Source organism: Anser brachyrhynchus (assembly GCF_964034855.1).
Source record: "Anser brachyrhynchus genome assembly, chromosome: 7".
Classification (NCBI taxonomy): domain Eukaryota; kingdom Metazoa; phylum Chordata; class Aves; order Anseriformes; family Anatidae; genus Anser; species Anser brachyrhynchus.
Genome location: NC_137701.1, coordinates 23,995,014 through 24,013,765, shown reverse-complemented (window position 1 = coordinate 24,013,765; position 18,752 = coordinate 23,995,014). Strand labels below are relative to the sequence as shown.

Here is an 18,752-nt window from a genome sequence, read left to right as displayed (position 1 = left end):
AAGATGGCAATAAATGCACATGCCGTGTTACATTCTGATTTTATTTTTTTCTATCCAACAGGTGTTAAATGTGCCAAAACATGTATTAGCACAACATCTGCTAATATACAATATAAAAAATGGATGTAAACATCAAGTTTTTAAGTTCAGAGTTCCTGCTATCAATCCACCTGAAAACTACATAACCCGGGCACTGTTATCATTGCATTCTCCCAGAGATGTATCAGATGCCTTAGCATGCTCTGAATGGCCCATCTATTCTGACAAAGAAAAACATTGTTTGAGGAAATGGGTCATATGTGTGTAGAGATGTTTGCTGGAAAGGCCTGGAATTCCATGGTTCTCATCAGTATACCACTGAAAAAGAAAGAAAGAAAAAAAAGCCATAAAGCCCCTACGTTATCTCTTCAATTCTGTAATAGTTAAGCATTTCCACCATTTCATTACCATATAGAAAAAAGTACATGCCTCAAGTAAACAAACAGAGGGACCTGCTAATTTTTTTTTCCTTTTCAGTAGATTCTACTATATAGAACAAAGTTTCTATACTTTCTGTAATCTAGGAGTAAGCATTGCTGCCTCAATACTGACAAGTCTGTTGTATCAAGTTGGGCAGAAGAGCTTTGAGATGCCCTTAGGGATGAAATGCCCCTGACGTGCTGCATGGCCTTGGCAATACAGGAATACTGGGCTCTCAGCAATAAGCTTTCACCTAAATGTTGTGCATTTCTGTTCAACACATCCTGCATTACAGCAGGACCCCAAGCATTATGAATGATTACAGCAAATAAGATATGAATTATGCTAACTTCTTAAGAAATAATGGTGAACACCTAACTACAACAGGACAGTTTGCTATTAGAGACTTTTCCATGACATTAGAAACGGGAAGAGCAAAAATCATTCAGTCTTCTCATTTAAGGAGTAAGAGACACCTTTGGGTTGCAAAGTCTGATCCCTTTGTAGTGAATGTATTAACCTGAAGCTTAAAAGCAGGTTGGTTTTCGCCATGCTCCCCCTTATTCTGCTCGTTCCAAAGCCTAGCTGTTTTAACAGAAAATTCCTCTTTCGACCTCAATGCATTTGTCAGTACTATATATACATTTATTCTTCTGCTAAAACAATTTTTTAGCTTCAATAGCTTTTTTTTTTTCCCTCTGTAGTTATCCTCCACAGCAATCACAGAATTTTCAGATTTTATTTCACTAGACTAAAAATGTCCTGCTTTCATAAAGTAAATCAAGGATGTTCCCTCGATTTTCCTTCTAACTCTACTGAGACTTTACTGTAGCTGAACAAGAATGACTACAACTGCATACAGAATCCCAGATACTTGAGAAATAAACCAGGTTTGCAAAATATCAGTGAAGTTAGAAGATGGGGAATTCACAAAAGGGCCTACAAATCTCAAGTACAGGGAGACCCCTGTCTGATTCTTGTTTGGTAAGTTCATGGACCTGGGAAAGTGGTCTGAGGCAGAAGGCCAGTATGTTTGATAGCAGGCAGATCCTTTTGCCATTAGTCTGGAGAAAGAAGGTGCAGAAGCATTGCTTAACATATAATTCAGTACTACTTTTTCCCTGTTCATTCCTCATTTTTATCTTCTAACCCCTTGCCTATGTGTTTCTCTGTTTGCCTGCACCTGGTACTCCAACTACTCCAAGCAAATTTTGCAGACGATTTTTTTTTCCCCCCCCCCTCATCCTGGATACAGTATTTGGATACTTCATTCCCCTTTTTTCCCCTGTGTTTCACCTCCTGCCTGTGGCAGGCATGTCCAGGTAAAGAGAATCCATCAGAAGCACTGATGGATTTGATCCCAAAAGCCAGCTTTTTCATCTTCCTCTCTTTTACTAGCTATCAGCAACTTTTATAAGAAGGCTGGATTCTCATTCTTCTCCCTGGCTCATTTTAAAAGCCTCTAAGTTATTCTTTATGAGAGAAATTTCATTAACATCCAAAGGCGAAGAGAGAAACAAAAACAAATAAAAAAGAGCAGGCAAATCCTCTGAAGAAGAAATTACTTATAAAGAGTAACAAATGCACTAACTAGATTTAATGCCAGATTTTGAAGAATGTTCTGTTGAACTGGGTTCTTAAAAATGTCACCAAATATAAGATAAGCTTATTGATAAAGCTATAAAACGCTGTTCAAAATGAAAAATAGTCTGCTATTTACCATTGCCTGGAAATCCACTTGTGCGTTAACCAGAGCTTTTGCAATTTGTGCTGAGTTTTGGAAATGTACATTATCTGAAAAAGGAAAAAAAGTGATTGGCTGTTGAAACGTGTAAATACCACAAAGCATAAAATTCTAGTGCATTAAGTTGTGTCCACTAATTATCGAGTGATACAGTTGACATGACTAAGAGAGACTAAGCACCTTATAATATTTCATATGGAAATCTAACAAAGATCTAGGTAGTCATCCTAATCAAAGGCACAGAAAGATGCTTAATGTTTTTCAAACAAAGTGATTCTGGCTCTGTATTTGTACTACCATTTGCAAACCTCACCATCTGCTGTTCCATGGATGAGGAGATACTCCACGTTTTGGAAATTCTTTGCTCTTGCCATCACAGTTGAATTCTGTTGAGAGGAAAAGTGAACAGTTCAGCAGCTTCAATTTCAACCACTCAATCACAGAGTCAAAAGGCTTCCATTAACCGGTGTAATCACAATCAAACAGTTGGACTGGCATAATAACAACAGCAGTGACTTCATCTCAATCTGAGATTAATAAAAACTATATGCATTTATGACAACTTCACAAAAAGCATAGTACCTACCATGTGGCATTCTCTGAACTCTGCAGTTCCTGGCTACCTAGACAGCTCTACCAGGGCTGTTTGGTATTGAGCATTTCTGCTGTTGGGGTTAGGATGGAGAATACGTACTGAGAACACGATACAAAAACCTTTATAGGAGGCTTTGAGTTAAATTCTTTGGGTTTAATTCAGGCCTGTCTGTATTCAGAGCTGGTATGTGCACTGCTAGATGAAGTTACAGATTTCCTATCAATGTGAAGAAAAGCAGAAATGCAATCTGTTCCAGGTAGCGGAGGTTCTGACTGTTCACTATGTAGATATTATCAGACAGCTAAATTTGCATGAAGCAGCTTGCATACCATAGTTAAGGGTACAAACCAAAACATCGACATCTTAACCTCTCTCACATAAGTTCTTTCCTAAATTAATGATTTGCACTGTCAAATCAATGAGAAAATAAGGATCCTACAATTTATCATATTTACAATTGATAAATACAAAACCAGGAGGAACTACAGAGATAAGAATTTCACAGCAGCAGCTTTAGCTGTTACAGGGCTGCCACTATGAGAGCTGGCAGGTCATTTTATTTCTTTATTATTATGGTTTTCCATGGAAGTGTGACTCAGGTTTAAGGCAAATGAACACAGAAAGAGAATTCTCACCTTGTAGTGCTCAAGATTATCGGACTCTACAGGAAGACCCATAAATCGTTCTGTGTAGATAGATGCTGTGATATTAAAGAAGAAAAAAGCTAAAGATATTTTTGTGCCTCCAGTGACACATAGAAAATTGACTGTTTATTTTAACTATATCTGTTCTGCTTGGTTTCCTCATAATACACCAAATCTAAACATACTAAAAAATATGAAAGTTAATTAATACATGTCCTCCAAACAGTCCTTGTAGAAATAGTGATTCAATACTCATCTGTGGAGTTAACATTTTGTGGATAAAGGTAATTAATTGATACTGCTTTATGCTACTGGTTTGAATTCCAGAAGTAAGTTCAATGAGCCAATAAATGTGTGTGGTAGAAAGACAACACACACTACTGTTGACATCTTAAAAAGAGAAGCAGAGCAGAATTCCAGCCTGGGATGTGTATGAGTATATATAGTTAATATGGAAAAAACATTGCCCTTATCCCATTGAATGAATATAAGCAACGATTATGGGGAAACAGGAAATGATATAGGCTTGCACTTAAAAACTTGCAATTAATTTTCAGGTGTCTGCCCAGTTCCTTTGCCTAACGATAACGAAGACTATTAACGGATTTGAAAAAAACACAAGCTTGAATAACTGAACGATATCTAACACCAAGAAACCATTAGGTTTCAGCTGTCTTTAAACTGCCTGCATGTTTGTAATTTAACTAATAGTAGTTATGAAAATCCGTGGAAAATTGATGCAGCAGCTGTCACTACAAGAGCATTACTTTCTTTATGACTTTTCCTTGAAAGAGTAACCAGCACATATTGAGCGGTCAAGCTGCGGTATTACAGGAATTTTATTTATTTAATGGAGTCAGGGCTTTCTGATGAAGAAAAGCTGGCATCTTTCCCTCCCATATTTAGAGGTGATGGCCATCGTAGTCAGTAAGGAATTGAGATTGTCTACAGAATCACAGACTAGTTGATGTTGGAAGGGAAATCTGGAGGTCATCTGGTCCAACCAGGACCAATGCAGGATCCTCTAGAACTGACTGCCTAGGACCATGTCGACCATGTCCAGACAGCTTTTGAATACCTCCAAGGTGGGAGACTTCACAACCTCTTTGTGTCAACCTGTGCCAGTGCTTTCCCCATGCAGTAAAGTGTTTTCTGATGTTGACAGGACATCCTCTAAGTGAGTTTGTGCCCATTTCCTCGATGTATTTATAGGCATTGATAACATCCCCCCGAGGCACCTCTTTTTGAGGTTAAACAGTCCCACGTCTCAGCCTTTTTTCACAGGGGAGATGATCCAGTCCCTTAATCATCTTCATGGTGCTTTGTTGGACAATTTCCAGCATCTCCATGTCTGTCTTGTACTGAAGAGCTCAGAACTTGACACAGCAGTCCAGGTGTGGCCTCACCAGTGCTGAATAGAGGGGAAGGATCACCTCCCTCGACCTGTTGGCAATACTTTGCCTAATGAAGCCCAGGATACTATTAGCCTTCTTTGCATCAATGACACATTGCTGACTCATGTTCAACTTGGTGCCCACCAGGGCCTCCAGGTTGTTTTCTGCAAAACTGCTTTCCAGCTGGGTGGTAGCAAATGTTGGTACCTGGGGTTGTTCCTCCCCAGGAGCAGGACTTTGCATTTCTGCTTGTTGAATGTCATGAGGTTCCTGTCAGCCCATTTTGTAACCTGTTGAGGTCCCTCTGGCTTGCAGCATCACACTATGGTTTATCATCCACTCCTCCCAAGCCACTAGTTACTGGCCTCCAACTAGATTTTGTGCCACTGACCACCCCACTCTGAGCTCAGTTGTTCAACCTGTTTTCAATCCACCTCACTGTCTGCTCAGTCAGCCCATACATTAACAGTTTGTATTTGAGGATTTGTGGGAGTCAGTGTCAAAAGTCTTACTGAAGTCCATATAGACAATATCCACTGCTTTCCCCTCATCTGCCAGGCCTGTACCTTGTTGTCCAGTTTCATACACTGCATTAGAATAATTTTGAGAAAAACTAGAAGTGAGAGTTCCCCCAGGGATGGAAAATGACTCAGTATAGCCATGTTCCCATGGTTTATTATATATCCTTTATATATGTTACCACCAAGTGCTAAAGATGTGTACTGTGTCTCCCAGATCAGCCAAGTAAGGTTCCTGAAGATAATTCGTAATAAACTAAATACGGAAAAATTTAAGTAGCCTATCTTTTATCAAAATTCTTTATCGTTCAATGAAAACAGAAAATGTGCAATATCTGTTGTCAACACAGTGTCAAACAACCATATTGGGCTTGAGTTTTCAATAAAATAAACTCTTTTTGAATGGCTGGCATTTCTACAGTATTTTGAGCCAAATTCTCCACTCTCTTCTACCAGTATAGCTACAACAAGTCCACTGAGGTCAGCAAGAATTGCATTATAATGACTAAGTGGAAGATTCAGCTTGTCAATTACTGAGGAAGAAAAAGGAGATTGAGAATTTTAATAAAACAGTCACATATTTAATGCTTTTAACTATATGTTGTCCCTGAATGCAACTTCCCTTATAACTGTTCAGCTGCTATATTAACTCTGACAGAAAATGGAGGTGAGTGGGAGGATTTCAGAGAAAAGATTATGCTGCAAACTCTGATCTGTCCGTATAAAAGAGGGCAGGACAAAACTTAGAAGCTCTAGGGGCCAGTACATCCTGTAACATCCTGACCCTGCTTGGAGTCTCAAATATGTAGCATCCTGTAGTTTTGCCCCTAACACAGTTCACCCTAATATTAACTTGATCTGTTTGCCAGAACTCATGACTCATTACTTTGTTATGCTTCCTTCCTTCCTTCCTTTGGGGAGGTACATTTGCCTGTCTGGATTTTACAGTGTGCTTTTAGCAAGATTTTTTAATGCTCTTTTGAAAAATCAGCTGAAGTAAAGATTGCAATGGTGTGGGTCTAATCTGCTTTTACTTAAAAAACTTCATCCAATTTTTAATGCCCGAACAAATGTTTATAACTCTTCCCTTATTGAAGGACTTTTGCAAAATAGTGTTTTATGCCTGCACTCTGGAAATAATTTTGTGATCATGAGTGAAATTGTCTTCAAAAATGTTCATGCCAGTGAAAACATGAAGATTATGCTTCCTGTGTCATACAAATGTTTTTCCCTTTGTTTGCAAAACACCATAAATACAAGGAATGTCTGTGCTAGCAGTCAGGGAAGCAATCCTTCCCATTTAACCAAAAAAAAATTCTTATAACCAAGACTTCTTAGCAACGACCATATGCTAAGTAAATGTGTTCAAAGTGTTACATTTTGCTCATTGAAAACATGCATGGCAGGATTCTTTTTTACACTAAGGTTACTTTACACCATGCCAAAAGCTTAACAGGTCTGCAAGTAAGTGCGTATGTGCCTGCTTTATTCACACAGCAAGGCCCTGGGAGTATACTCTCAGAGTTGTTTCCTCAAAACAGTTTGGAGTCTTAGTCAATAAAGAAAAATATGTCTTGTAACACAACAACACTGGAAGTGTTGTTGAGAAACATCTAAAGGGAAAATATTTAAAAATAAAAAATAAGATATCAGACAGAACTGAGTCCCTCTATTTTCCGCTGCTTTTGGAAAATAACTGCAGTCATCAGAGATACTGATTCCTGACAGAGGCCATCTGCAGTAACTGAAGTCGAAGTGCATTGTGATTACATTATGGGCAGAAAAACATTTCAGCTGTTTCTGAATTCAGTTTTAACAAGATTTTTTCAGGGAGATCATTCCTGAATATAGTGTTTATCAAGAGGACTTTACAGACTGTTACAGATGTGCATATAGAATTGTCTGTGCATAACTTCTATGTGGCAAAATCCGTTCCAAACTGACAGTTGCAATCAGTTATTTTCAGCACGGAAAATATTAAACTTAAGGTCTTAAAGGTTTTATGTCTAGGTAATTGCACTGTCTTTAAGTTTTGTATTAACATTCTCTTGCAATGATTTAATTTAGAAAGTCATTAAATGCTACCTCTCTTTCCAAGTCAGTGTTTATGACAATTTTCCATACCGTAATATTCCCAGCTGGAAACAGGAGCCACAGCCATTCCACATTTAAATACTCCACTGCCAGATCCAAGTGCCAGAGAAGTTACGTATCCACCATAGGACTAGGAAGAAATCACAGACAGTTTAAAATTATTGGTGAAGTATCATTTTGTTTTCCAAATCAAACTCTTATAAACTAATTCCAAAGTAAAGAGTTTGCTTTGAATGCACGGAGGACAAAGCTTTTTTTTTTTTTTCCTTTTGATTTCAAATTCATCTGATGTGATTTCTTGTGGCAGAGATTAGACAGCTTTATTGAATCACTTATTTTCTTACTATTTCTTCACCACTTATCTCAGGATATTGCTCTTGTTAGCATTTAGAATCATAAAAAAATTTAAGTTGGCAGGGTCATTCAAGGTAATCTAATCAGTGCAAACTATCTCAAAACAGGGCTAACTTCAAAATTAAATGAGATCAATCAGAGGCACATCCAAATTCCACAGCCTTTCTAGTTAACATATTTCAATGTTGAAAACAGTTGTTATATATTTTTTTTCTTAATACCCAATCAAAACATTCCTTGTGGTAATTTGTGTTCATTGCCTCTCATCCTGTCAGTGTGCCCCTCCAAGAAGAGTCATAGGTTTTCCCACCCTTACCATCTAACTAGATTTTTTGAATGTTTGCTATATTGAACCATCTCCATCCCCAGTACTAACAAGCTCAGATATTTGAGAACTTGAAGTTGGAGCAATTTGTCTCTACCGCTGGCTGCTATTCTGGCCCGATTCCTCAGACTGGGACCCAATAAGGAAGAACAAGTTCATTGATGGAAGTCAGGCAAAGTAAACCTAGATATCAGAATAGATGTGCAACAATGTGGGGCTAGAAGCTGAGAAAGGAGAAGATATTGTAATAAAAAGCATTCCGTTTGATTGTACATAGGATGTGGAACTGGGGTTGGAAAATACTTGTAGAAGGTCTTTGGGAAATAATGGGCTCCTGTTTATTCTGGAATAGAGGGATGGGTGTGTCATGCAGAATTTTTTAAATTATTAATCTTATCAATAGCATATGAATGATTAAGGGCAGTATGCACAGATCATTATTTATTAATTTAGTTAATTTGTAGAGAAGTAAGTTAGTCCCTCTCTACTCTTGAGAGTCATGCTTGAAACGACAGCGATGGATATGCTTAAGGAAATGGTAACTCATAAAACCTTTCAAGAGCATTTGCTTGCTTCATTTGATCTTCAAAAAAAGCAGTCCACAAGGCTACAGATAAAGGATTAAGATCAGGCAGGTAAATCTATGTACTGTAAGAGTCGGAGAGGTGGAGTTCAAAACCTGAATTGCCTTAGTGGTCATTTAAGAACTTTTACCATCCAAAAGAGTTTGGTGAGTCTGAAAGTACGATGAGTGGTACAGTTCATGCATACCTGTCAAACTGAAGGCTATAAATAAGGATACAGCTTCCAACTCTGTTCAAAGGATATGGACCAGGAAATGGTAATAATAAATGGAAAAAAAAGAAGAGAAAAAAAAATACCGACAGGTTTGGCAATAATGCTGTTATTTAAATAATATATCTGCTACTGGAATACAATGCTTTAGATGGTTGAAATCACCTAATTGGTTCCAGAAACACTGTAGTTAAATAAAATATGATGTGATTAAAAAAATTGTATTTTCATGTGGTCTTAACATGATTAATGTCACTTTAATTTCACCTTATGACACCACATTTTATCCTAGTTATAGCTGTCTGACCAGAGTAATTTAAATATTAGATTAATAGAAAGATTTTAGCAACCCTGCTCATGTGCTCTCTAAAATCAGGCAACTCCTACAATTACAGTTGCCCAGAGTTTCTGGGCAAGCCTCTTACAATGAAACTGGGCCAAGGAAAACAAAAAAACAACAGCAATGAAAAAGAAAGACAGAAGGGAGGAAGGGAGGAGAGAAAGAAAAAGAAAGAAAGGAAGAGAGAAAGGAAGAAAAGTTATTTCTTGATATTGCATTCTTAATCTAGTCATTCATGACGAAGAAAAACAATTGAGCCAGATGGCTTGAACATCTTAAAATGTTTATAAAGGGGTTGTGTGGCATTTATGCTGTCCCTGAAGTTGTCTTCAGCCAATCTCTTTATAGAGATTTAGGACAGAAAAAGGAAGAATTATATAAAATTATACTACAGGATTATTTAAAGATAGATATAAAAAAGATGAACCACTCACCCAGCCCCATATTGCTATTCGTTTCTCATCAATAAAACCCATTTCTATAAATTTCCTGTGGAAAAGAAAATCACAGAAATTAATGCATTATTGCAAACCAAGATTGATAAAACTTTAACCAATTAGCAAAAAAATTTTTTTTTCCACTTTTTTCCAAACATCACAGCAATTTGATCAAACTGACAATCAGCATAGCATGTCAGATTTCTACAAAGCATCAGTTATTCAACTCAAAGACATTTCAGAGGAAAGGAAGATTTTTTCTTTAAAGAACAATCATTGCTGAAATGAATACTTTCTTAGTATTTTTTGTTCCAGAGGAACAACTGGTTTCATGTAAAAAAAGTTGTTTTTTCTTATACTTAATATTCACCTGGATACACTGTCCAGAGCCTCTCTTTAACTTAAACATCATACATAAGCAAAAGACAACATTCAAGAGCAAGAGATAAAATATCTTCAGATACATGCCAGAAAATACACCAGCAGCTGCTAGCAGTATTTTACTAAGGCAACCACAAATGACAGACAATACTCAAAATGTCCAATACAATATGGGTGGGACAAAGTTAGATAAGCCAAAAAATGATTCAGATTTGTAAAATTACTGTCTTAATCCATGGGGTTCCTCCTACAGTAAAAGCTCCTCCAAGGTTTCCCACTAGAGTATATGATTGTTTCTAAAAATCATTCATTTTAAACCATGTGTTAGATCAGTGAGATGGAATGCAATGCATTTAACTGAATAAAAATTTATTCTAGGTGCTGACAGAAAATTGGGAAGTGTGAAGTCTGAGGTCATTTCTTCACAGCCCGTCTCAGCAAATTCTGCAACTGCAGAATCAGTTTAGACTCCCTCTGTCTCCGGCATTTTATGTTTGAGTGACGATTCAGAGTAATAAAAAAACACTTCTCTGTCCTGTGATATTTTAAAGCATGTTGCTGCTAAGAGTTTCAGGAAAGAAAATAATAGATTATATCGAAAAACCTGGAACGATACACAGATATGCTGTTTCATGTATCACTGAAAAAGATAATGGTGTGTTTATATCATTGAGGTGGAAACGAATTATCACAAAGCAGTAACAGGAAGGAACAGATACCCTCCTCACACACACTTGTAAATACAGGCACCATTCACAAGCAAGCAGAGAAGGTTGTGGAAACCTGGACTTGTACATCCATTTTCTAGCTTTTCTTCTCAGAATCAGGTCCATTACTGAGGGAAAGGATATTGCACTCGAAAATCTATCCATGCTCTGATAGTAGCAATTCAAGATCAAAACCTAAACTAGATTTCTTAATCCTGCTTTGCATTCATTTCTGTGGGGTTCAACCTAACACTTCGTTAAATGCTCACTTTAGTAGTGCTACTGCATCTGTAAGCTTAACAGACAGACTTTCTTTACAAAACCTCAGCTTTCTCCCCCTTCCCAAAACTTCCGCTTAGGGACTTCTTTTTCCTTGGAACACCTTAAGTGTTTCGATGCAGAAGGGCAGCTTGCGGAGGGAGAGGAGATCTCCTAGAGGACCTCAGTCACTTCCTGTTTATTACTATTTTAAGACAGCATAGAGAACAAGTTTATGATTAACTACACTCTTGAAAGGGTAGTGTCAGGATTCAGTTTTATTACAAACTCCACATTTGATATTTAGCTAATCACCGTGGTCCATCAATATGGATCTTTGGCTAATCAATATGGTTACTACCTATGAGGTAGGTTTCCCCTTCAGGGAAAACTTCACAGTAATGGAAAATACATTAGCTTACCTCTCACCACTGATGCACATATTTCTTTAGGCCTAGGACTGAGGCCTCTGATAATGCCCTTACAAAATGGAAGTGCTGAGGTTCAAATGTGAACTTAGTAGTAAATGGATTTAGTACAAAACATAAAACCACACTGACATCAAGTAATATTTTATTTCTACAAGTCTTAAGTCTAGACTTACTTCCTGTAGCCCTCAGCTCTCCAGAAGACAGGTTCAGGAGAACATTTAATATATATTTTTTTCACATTACTTTTTGTAGGTGTGTAAATACAAAAATGTTATGGGGAGATATTCTACTTACTTCACTGCTGATATTTGGTCCTCAACTTCGTAGACTCCTAGTCTTCGATATACTGCATGCAAAATCTTGTCACCTCGATATGCTGTCCCTCTGCCATCCACTAGAGCAACAATAATTCCCTCTTTGCTTGCAAGATAGGTTATCCAACTAATGCTAAATGTGTCCTTTACATTCTGACTGCAAGGTCCTCCATACCTGAAGGTGGAAATTTACACATTTTCAACTCAGATGTATAAATGACTACCAGATACTGGATTATAGATATTGGTACATCTCACATTTTCTCTACAAATATTTTGCTGAATGGCTGTGGTTTAGAAATCTCAGTAGACAGAAGCAGTCCCATTACCATTTTCATATATTTGTGAGATTTTGCTATCTAAAATTCATTTAAATCCTTAATGTCTTATGCCTAACGCAAACCATTAGCTTTAGCTCAGATTAAGGGGTACAGCGTCAGATATACATTGTAAGGGGAATACTTGTAGGAGGTATGTCTCAAAGTCTCAATTTCTAATTATCTCCAAATTCCTTGGGTACAGAAATGAGGTGTAACAGCCCTTTTCAATTCTTTTTGTTTGTTTGTTTGTATTTATTTGGCATTTGATCTCCACACATACTATGCATTAACAAAGAAAACAGGAAAAAAAAAGTATAGCTCCTTACACTTTCTGGCCATCACCAAATCTTTGATTCAGTAGGGAATAACATGCTGTGGGAGCTGTGGGCTGAACACACCCCACATAGCTGAGCAATATGGAGACATGCCTAATACAAATCATGTATTTGACCTCGAGGACATGAATTACTTCATCTTCTACTCTAAACTTCAGCCAAACATACTTAGCATTGTTGGAACTTTGGATCATCACTAGTTAATAACAGACAATATAATGTTTATCACACCCATTATTTTTCCGTCTCATTTTTTTTTACACCAATGCATTTTTTGTTGCCTTTCCAGACAGCAATAAATTCAATTCATGTCATATGCTCTTTAGAAGGAAACTTTGAAAGAAACTAGGCCACGTGGCTTAGGTTTTTTTGTTTGTTTTTCATAAGAAAATTGAGCAGACTCATAGTTTCCATATTAACAAAGCTGAAATCAATAATTTCACATTGAAAATGTGTATGTTTACATTTCGATCTCAATATGAAAACATATTGATATGTATATTTAAACATATCAAATGAACAAACACAAAAACAAAATGTTCTTTGTTTTTGCTTGATAAAATTTTACAAATATCCTAGGTTTCCTTAAATTATAATAAACATTCTTTCAGACAAAACAACAAAATTGAAAGAAAGGAAGTGTTACATACACCTGAATGAGCAGTGGGTACTTCTTGGATCTATCAAATTGTGGGGGCAGAAGCATTTTGTACCACAAAGCTAGAAAAGACAAATTAAAATTATACTGTTAATGGTTAAAAAGATTTCTCCAAGCATAATCCATAGTTTGATGTAATAGTAATAAAATAGTAATAGAAAAACAATCAGCACAAACTACAGAGTGATGAATTGTGAACCACAGAACCACAGAAGTAATTGTTTATATTAAACTGTTTAAGAATAAACTTGAAAAACTGGTGTCCATTTTTTTTTTTAATTAAGCTATGTATTCAATTATTAGTTCACCAACACTAGGTTTGCAGTTTTCTAGGTGTTTAGGAAAGCACAATTAGGAATACAACTGTTGCTAAGATTTTGAGACCTGGGTTTTGAAAACATTACACTGGTTCACTACTATGGAATATTGTTTGTAAAGTCACTAGGGAAAATAACAGTGTATATAAGTCACTATAATGTTTAACACATTAACGGCGGTTTGCATTTCACATTTCATTAGTACCATACTGTACTATAAAACATATACTGTTTTTATGTGATATTTAAACACTTTACAAATATTATGAAATTTTTTTTAATTGCGTCACAAAGCAGAGGTGTGTTTTAACTACTATTTTACTGATAGATACATTGAGACAGATAAATTGGTCACTGTCAAACAGGGCAAAATGAGGGCTCTGATTTCTAATCTGGCAGGCTAACAAGTTTGATCTACGGAAAGACTATACTTACTACAACAAAATGAAGGCAAAATATGAGTAGAAAGTATAATAAAAACTGTAATTCTTACTTATACCATCCACTTCAAGTTTGTTAATTTCTTCTTTTGGCAGTTTGATCTTTTGCAAAGAAGACTGCAGTTCCCAGTTGTCTTCTAATATTCTGAGCTCTACAGAAAAGAAATGCCCAAATATTAAGTAGTTCATTTGTTAATGCCTCTTCATTAATTGAGATTTCTTTATTTTGTCTTATTAGAACAGTAAGGAAATCTGTGAAAAATTACAAGCAGAGTAATGAAATCAGCTTAGCCAGTTCTATTTGGGCTTGATCATATAGCTAAATAAAAGCAAGGCACTGGTATTATGATGCACAAATATTCCTTAGATTATTATAGGATATACATTTTGCAACACTAATCATTTCACATACTGCCTGTGAGTGTTAGAGTTCTAGACGTTAGGAGGAAACTCCTATCTCCTGCAAATGACTTTCTCCAGTTTTCTTATATGGCAGAAGCTGGAAATGTAAAATTCACCACACAATGCAAAAAACAGTTCTGTATCTCCTCTCTTGCTTACCACAGTATCTTAAGTTTAACTTCTGAGACTCTTGGGCAGCATGGTTAAGCCCATATATGTTTGTGACTACTTTGTTTCTGGACAAACATAGAAAACTCAATTTCTTAAGGGATGAGGCAAACCCTTGGCTTATCTACTGTATAGTGTATGTCCACAAAGATACTAGACATACCATGTAACTGTTCTTATTAATGTATTGCTGCAAACTTAGACAGCTTTAAATATATATATATATATATTTATTTACTTTATATTTATATATATATTTACTTTACTTGCTTGGGACCCAATTTACTTTTATAGTGTGCCCTGGCAGCCAGGAGGGCCAACCGTATCCTGGGGTGCATCAAGCACAGCATTGCTAGTCGGTCGAGGGAAGTGATTGTCCCGCTCTACTCTGTGCTGGTGTGGCCTCACCCCGATTACTGTGTGCAGTTCTGGGCACCACAGTACAAAAAGGACATTAAAGAGGAGGGTGACGAAGACGGTGAAGGGCCTAGAGGGGAAGATGTATGAGGAGTGGCTGAGGTCACTGGGCCTGTTCAGCCTGGAGAAGAGGAGGCTGAGGGGAGATCTCATCACAGTCTACAACTTCATCACGAGGGGGAGTGGAGAGGCAAGCACTGACATATTCTCTGTAATCACCAGTGACAGGACCTGCGGGAATGGTGTTAAGCTGAGGCAGGGGAGGTTTAGGCTGGACATCAGGAAGAGGTTCTTCACCGAGAGGGTGGTCGCACACTGGAACAGGCTCCCCAGTGAAGCAGTCACTGTACCAACCCTGTCTGAATTTAAGAAGCAATTGGACTGTGCACTTAGTCACATGGTCTAAACTTTTGGGTAGACCTGTGCGGTGCCAGGAGTTGGACTTGATGATCCTTATGGGTCCCTTCCAACTCGGGATATTCTATGATTCTATTCTATGATTCTATGATTCTTTTATATAATTTTAAAATCACTATTTATAATTTAGTTATTTTCCAGCATAGACCACAGAGCTATATATCATGAATTCACTGGGTATTGTTTGCATATGCATTTTTCCAAGAGTATTGGTGGATTAAGAATATTGTACATAAAAAAAATCTGTACTTTCAGCTTCATTTTCAAAATGAAATAGAACTTTTATAGACTTCAGGAGATTTATTATTATTATTATTTTTTTATTTATTTTTTATGGAAGGCACTTCCAGTTTCTGGAAGTGACAAAAAAAAATACAATTACTTCTCTCAGCATGTCTTGAACTAGATCGTGCTCTGAAAATGCCTGAAATATAACACTGGAATTTGTTCTTTCAAAGTACTCTGACAGTTCTTGCAGGCTCAACCAAGTTTTTATAGCTGAAAGATCATCCTGCTTTGGATACTTACCTAAACTCAGCTGAACCCTTTTCCATCCTTCCCCTCAAATCTCCTGAAACTTGTGCATTACCACAAATGAATTGTAGGCATGCTGGTGGGAGCTTCCAAACTGGTCTATGTCAGTTTAACTATAGGACTTCTACTAAAATTCATGGGTGATATATTTTCAAAATGCTGCCAAAATGCAATGAAAATAGATCCGCTACCACTCTTTCACAGCTTGCAGTCCAGTCCATAACAAATAGTTTTGTATCACAGAAGAGATTACAAAAGCAAGGGAGTTAAGTAAGATTAATACACAAAGTCATCCAAAAGGTCAAAGAAGACCCTGAATTTGTTTTTATTCCTGAAGAATAACAGCAGGGTGAGGCATCATGAAAGAGTGGTAAAGATCCCTCGACTAAAATTGTTCTCTCCTGCAGAGAGGTTAAGAAATGCATATTTATAGTTGGGCACTTTGCTGCATTTCATATAATTCTTACTTTGATAAAGAAGATAGATGGTAGGGGCCCTTGATACACAAGGTTGTAATGAATCACGGAAAACACTAAGCTATGACAGTGGATTAAATATAAAAAAAAACATACACTGTTTTTAAACCTTCTGCAAAAGAAATAACAAAGAACATAGTGTTTTTTTTTTCTAGCACAATTATAATAGGTACTTTGAGCAAGCTTTTCCATCCATAAACATTTTTGAGTAATTAAACACTAAGAGGTACCAACTCCTATTGGAGTCAAAATAGTCTTACGTTGCAATTAATTGACTTCTACATGAAACAGCACTGATTAATTTAGCTCAACAATATTACAGAATTTGTTTTCCACATGTTTTTGTGTGCCTTCTGGTCAAAAACCATTCATTTAACAGTTAGATGTTAATAAAGGCTAAACTGGCATTAGAGCTACCTGTGGGTTTCCCCTGATTATTGGGGAAGGGTGGGGGAAAGTTGAATCACTTAAGTTTTTTTACTGGACCATGGTATTTTTATTAGCATTTCAAGACTGAGAGCTTTTTAAGTTTGAGAAGAATTTTTTAGGTAAAAAGTGTGTGTGTGGGCTTGGGGGGGGGGGGGGGGGGGGAGAGAGGGGGTGGAGAGAGAGAGAGAAAGGGAGAGAAAGAGAGAGAGAGAGAGAGGTGGACTCTGCGTGTTTCTTACTGGAGTTCCTATTTTGTGTAATTACACCTTCTCTGAAACAGTTATTTGAATGGGTATTTTTCTCATTTCATCTGAAAGAGCTTCTGCTCTTCCCTGAAATCTCTTCTGATGGCTGAAGAGCATCCAAATTCTAATTAGCACAGTTCAGTAGCTCAGACTGCAAACTCTTCATAGTACACTGTAGCCTCTCGCATAGGGTAGGGTTACTTCACAGAAAAAATAAATAATATATATATATATAATCAGAAAATCTTGAGCTGTGAAAAGAAATAGTTTGGAAATCATAATAATGTCTTCTACAAACTTTGAACCAATATTTGGAAGCCAAAGAATTGCCAATATAATAATTGCATCTATAATACGTAAACAGGTAAAACATTGGGATGCCATAAAAGTGTGGGACTCAGAAATGAAAATAAAGGCATCATTGTGTTCATTGACGTTTGGATTTTACTAATTAACAAAGCTAGAAAGACACTAGATATTTTACTAACACTTTTTGAAGCACAAACAAGATGCAATGCTACTTGATCACAATCCTGAATATTGCATTAGGAGATCTGCATAATGAAGATCAATGAGAAAAACAAGCATCCAGAAATAGGCAGGATATTTTCAGTACCTCTGTCACCCTGGTTCTCAAAAAGAGTGGAAATTGGAATCCCAGGACCTGTCATAAGAATGAAAAGAAGGTTGTTTACAGTTTGAAGCCAGAATTTGGTGGTAAAGTGTAGATTACATTACTGTTGGAACTGACAGGAAATAAAGAGTTGAATATAACCTTCTACCATTCCGAATCTCCTCTGCTGCAAAACCCACTAGACCCTGCTGTACAAAATACATCAGGTACTGTGTGCATGTAGACTTGCATATATACCTACATAACTTAACAAACGTAAGAGAAGTAACATATCAGCCAATTCTTCCTCCTTAGAGAAGTGACATCTAGTTAATACCTTAGACGTGATTACATAAGGTGAATGCAGAACTAACAATGTGAAACATTCTTCTGAGAACATGTCAAATTGTATTTGTGAAGGTGACTGGATTTCATGTGCTGATGACCTTACTGACTATTTTGTACAAGAATGATTGAAAGGTGTTGTTATTAGCTACATTTGGTCCTCTGCTTAACAGAGGACCAAAGAACTGTTCAGCTGATGATTCAGTGCAGAAGAACAGTAAGCTTTATATGAAGTACGCAAAAGGAAAACTTTGGACAGCTTTTTTCCCTTTTTTAGGGAACATTGCTACTTAACTGTTCTTTGATTACCGTAATGGATGTACTCATCACTCATACTTCTGTGTTATAAGCGGTTTCCATAATCATACATCTTGATGAATTTTTCGTAGTTCTGTTATTAAAGACTTTTAAATCTTTAAAAAATCTTTAAAATTTTTAAAAATCTTTAATTTTTTTTAAAAAGATGTTATTAAATTTTTTTCTCAGGTAGTAAATATTCAACATTTTGAGGCTAACCTAAGTTTTAATTGTTTCAATTTGATAACACATCGTACTGAATTCTCAGAGCTAACTTTGATCATGTTCATTGGAAATCAGTGTCTTTTACAAAATCCTGCACTTGCTGCTGCAAGAATGACTTTGATGAGTCAGCTTAAAATTTGTTTTGTGTCATGAAGGACTTTCAAAATTTTGTTTTTAATTCTAAAAAACATTTTTTTGGGGGGGGGGTGGTAAAAAAAAGTGTGAAAATATTTATATTTTTGAAGCATTTTTCCAAGATTTTAGGACATGAAAAAGAGTGTGGAAATCTCTTCTGATTACAGTGAAATTTCTGTGATTCATCTA

The 18,752-nt window shown here is 36.6% G+C and overlaps 1 protein-coding gene across 3 annotated transcripts in view; it reads right to left on the bottom strand.

The window, feature by feature from the left end:
• Window positions 1-22: 22 nt before the first annotated feature.
• FAP (fibroblast activation protein alpha) overlaps window positions 23-18,752 on the bottom strand; it is a 40,097-nt gene continuing 21,367 nt past the window's right edge. For all 3 annotated transcript variants that reach the window (XM_080601222.1, XM_080601223.1, XM_080601224.1), the window contains 10 exons: window positions 17,565-17,612; window positions 13,914-14,012; window positions 13,096-13,165; window positions 11,771-11,965; window positions 9,697-9,751; window positions 7,479-7,578; window positions 3,434-3,498; window positions 2,517-2,589; window positions 2,180-2,253; window positions 23-357 (listed from right to left, as the gene is read on the bottom strand). In XM_080601222.1, the coding sequence (XP_080457348.1) occupies window positions 256-357; window positions 2,180-2,253; window positions 2,517-2,589; window positions 3,434-3,498; window positions 7,479-7,578; window positions 9,697-9,751; window positions 11,771-11,965; window positions 13,096-13,165; window positions 13,914-14,012; window positions 17,565-17,612 (881 nt within the window). In that variant the 3' untranslated portion in view covers window positions 23-255. The remainder of the gene's footprint in view (window positions 358-2,179; window positions 2,254-2,516; window positions 2,590-3,433; window positions 3,499-7,478; window positions 7,579-9,696; window positions 9,752-11,770; window positions 11,966-13,095; window positions 13,166-13,913; window positions 14,013-17,564; window positions 17,613-18,752) is intronic.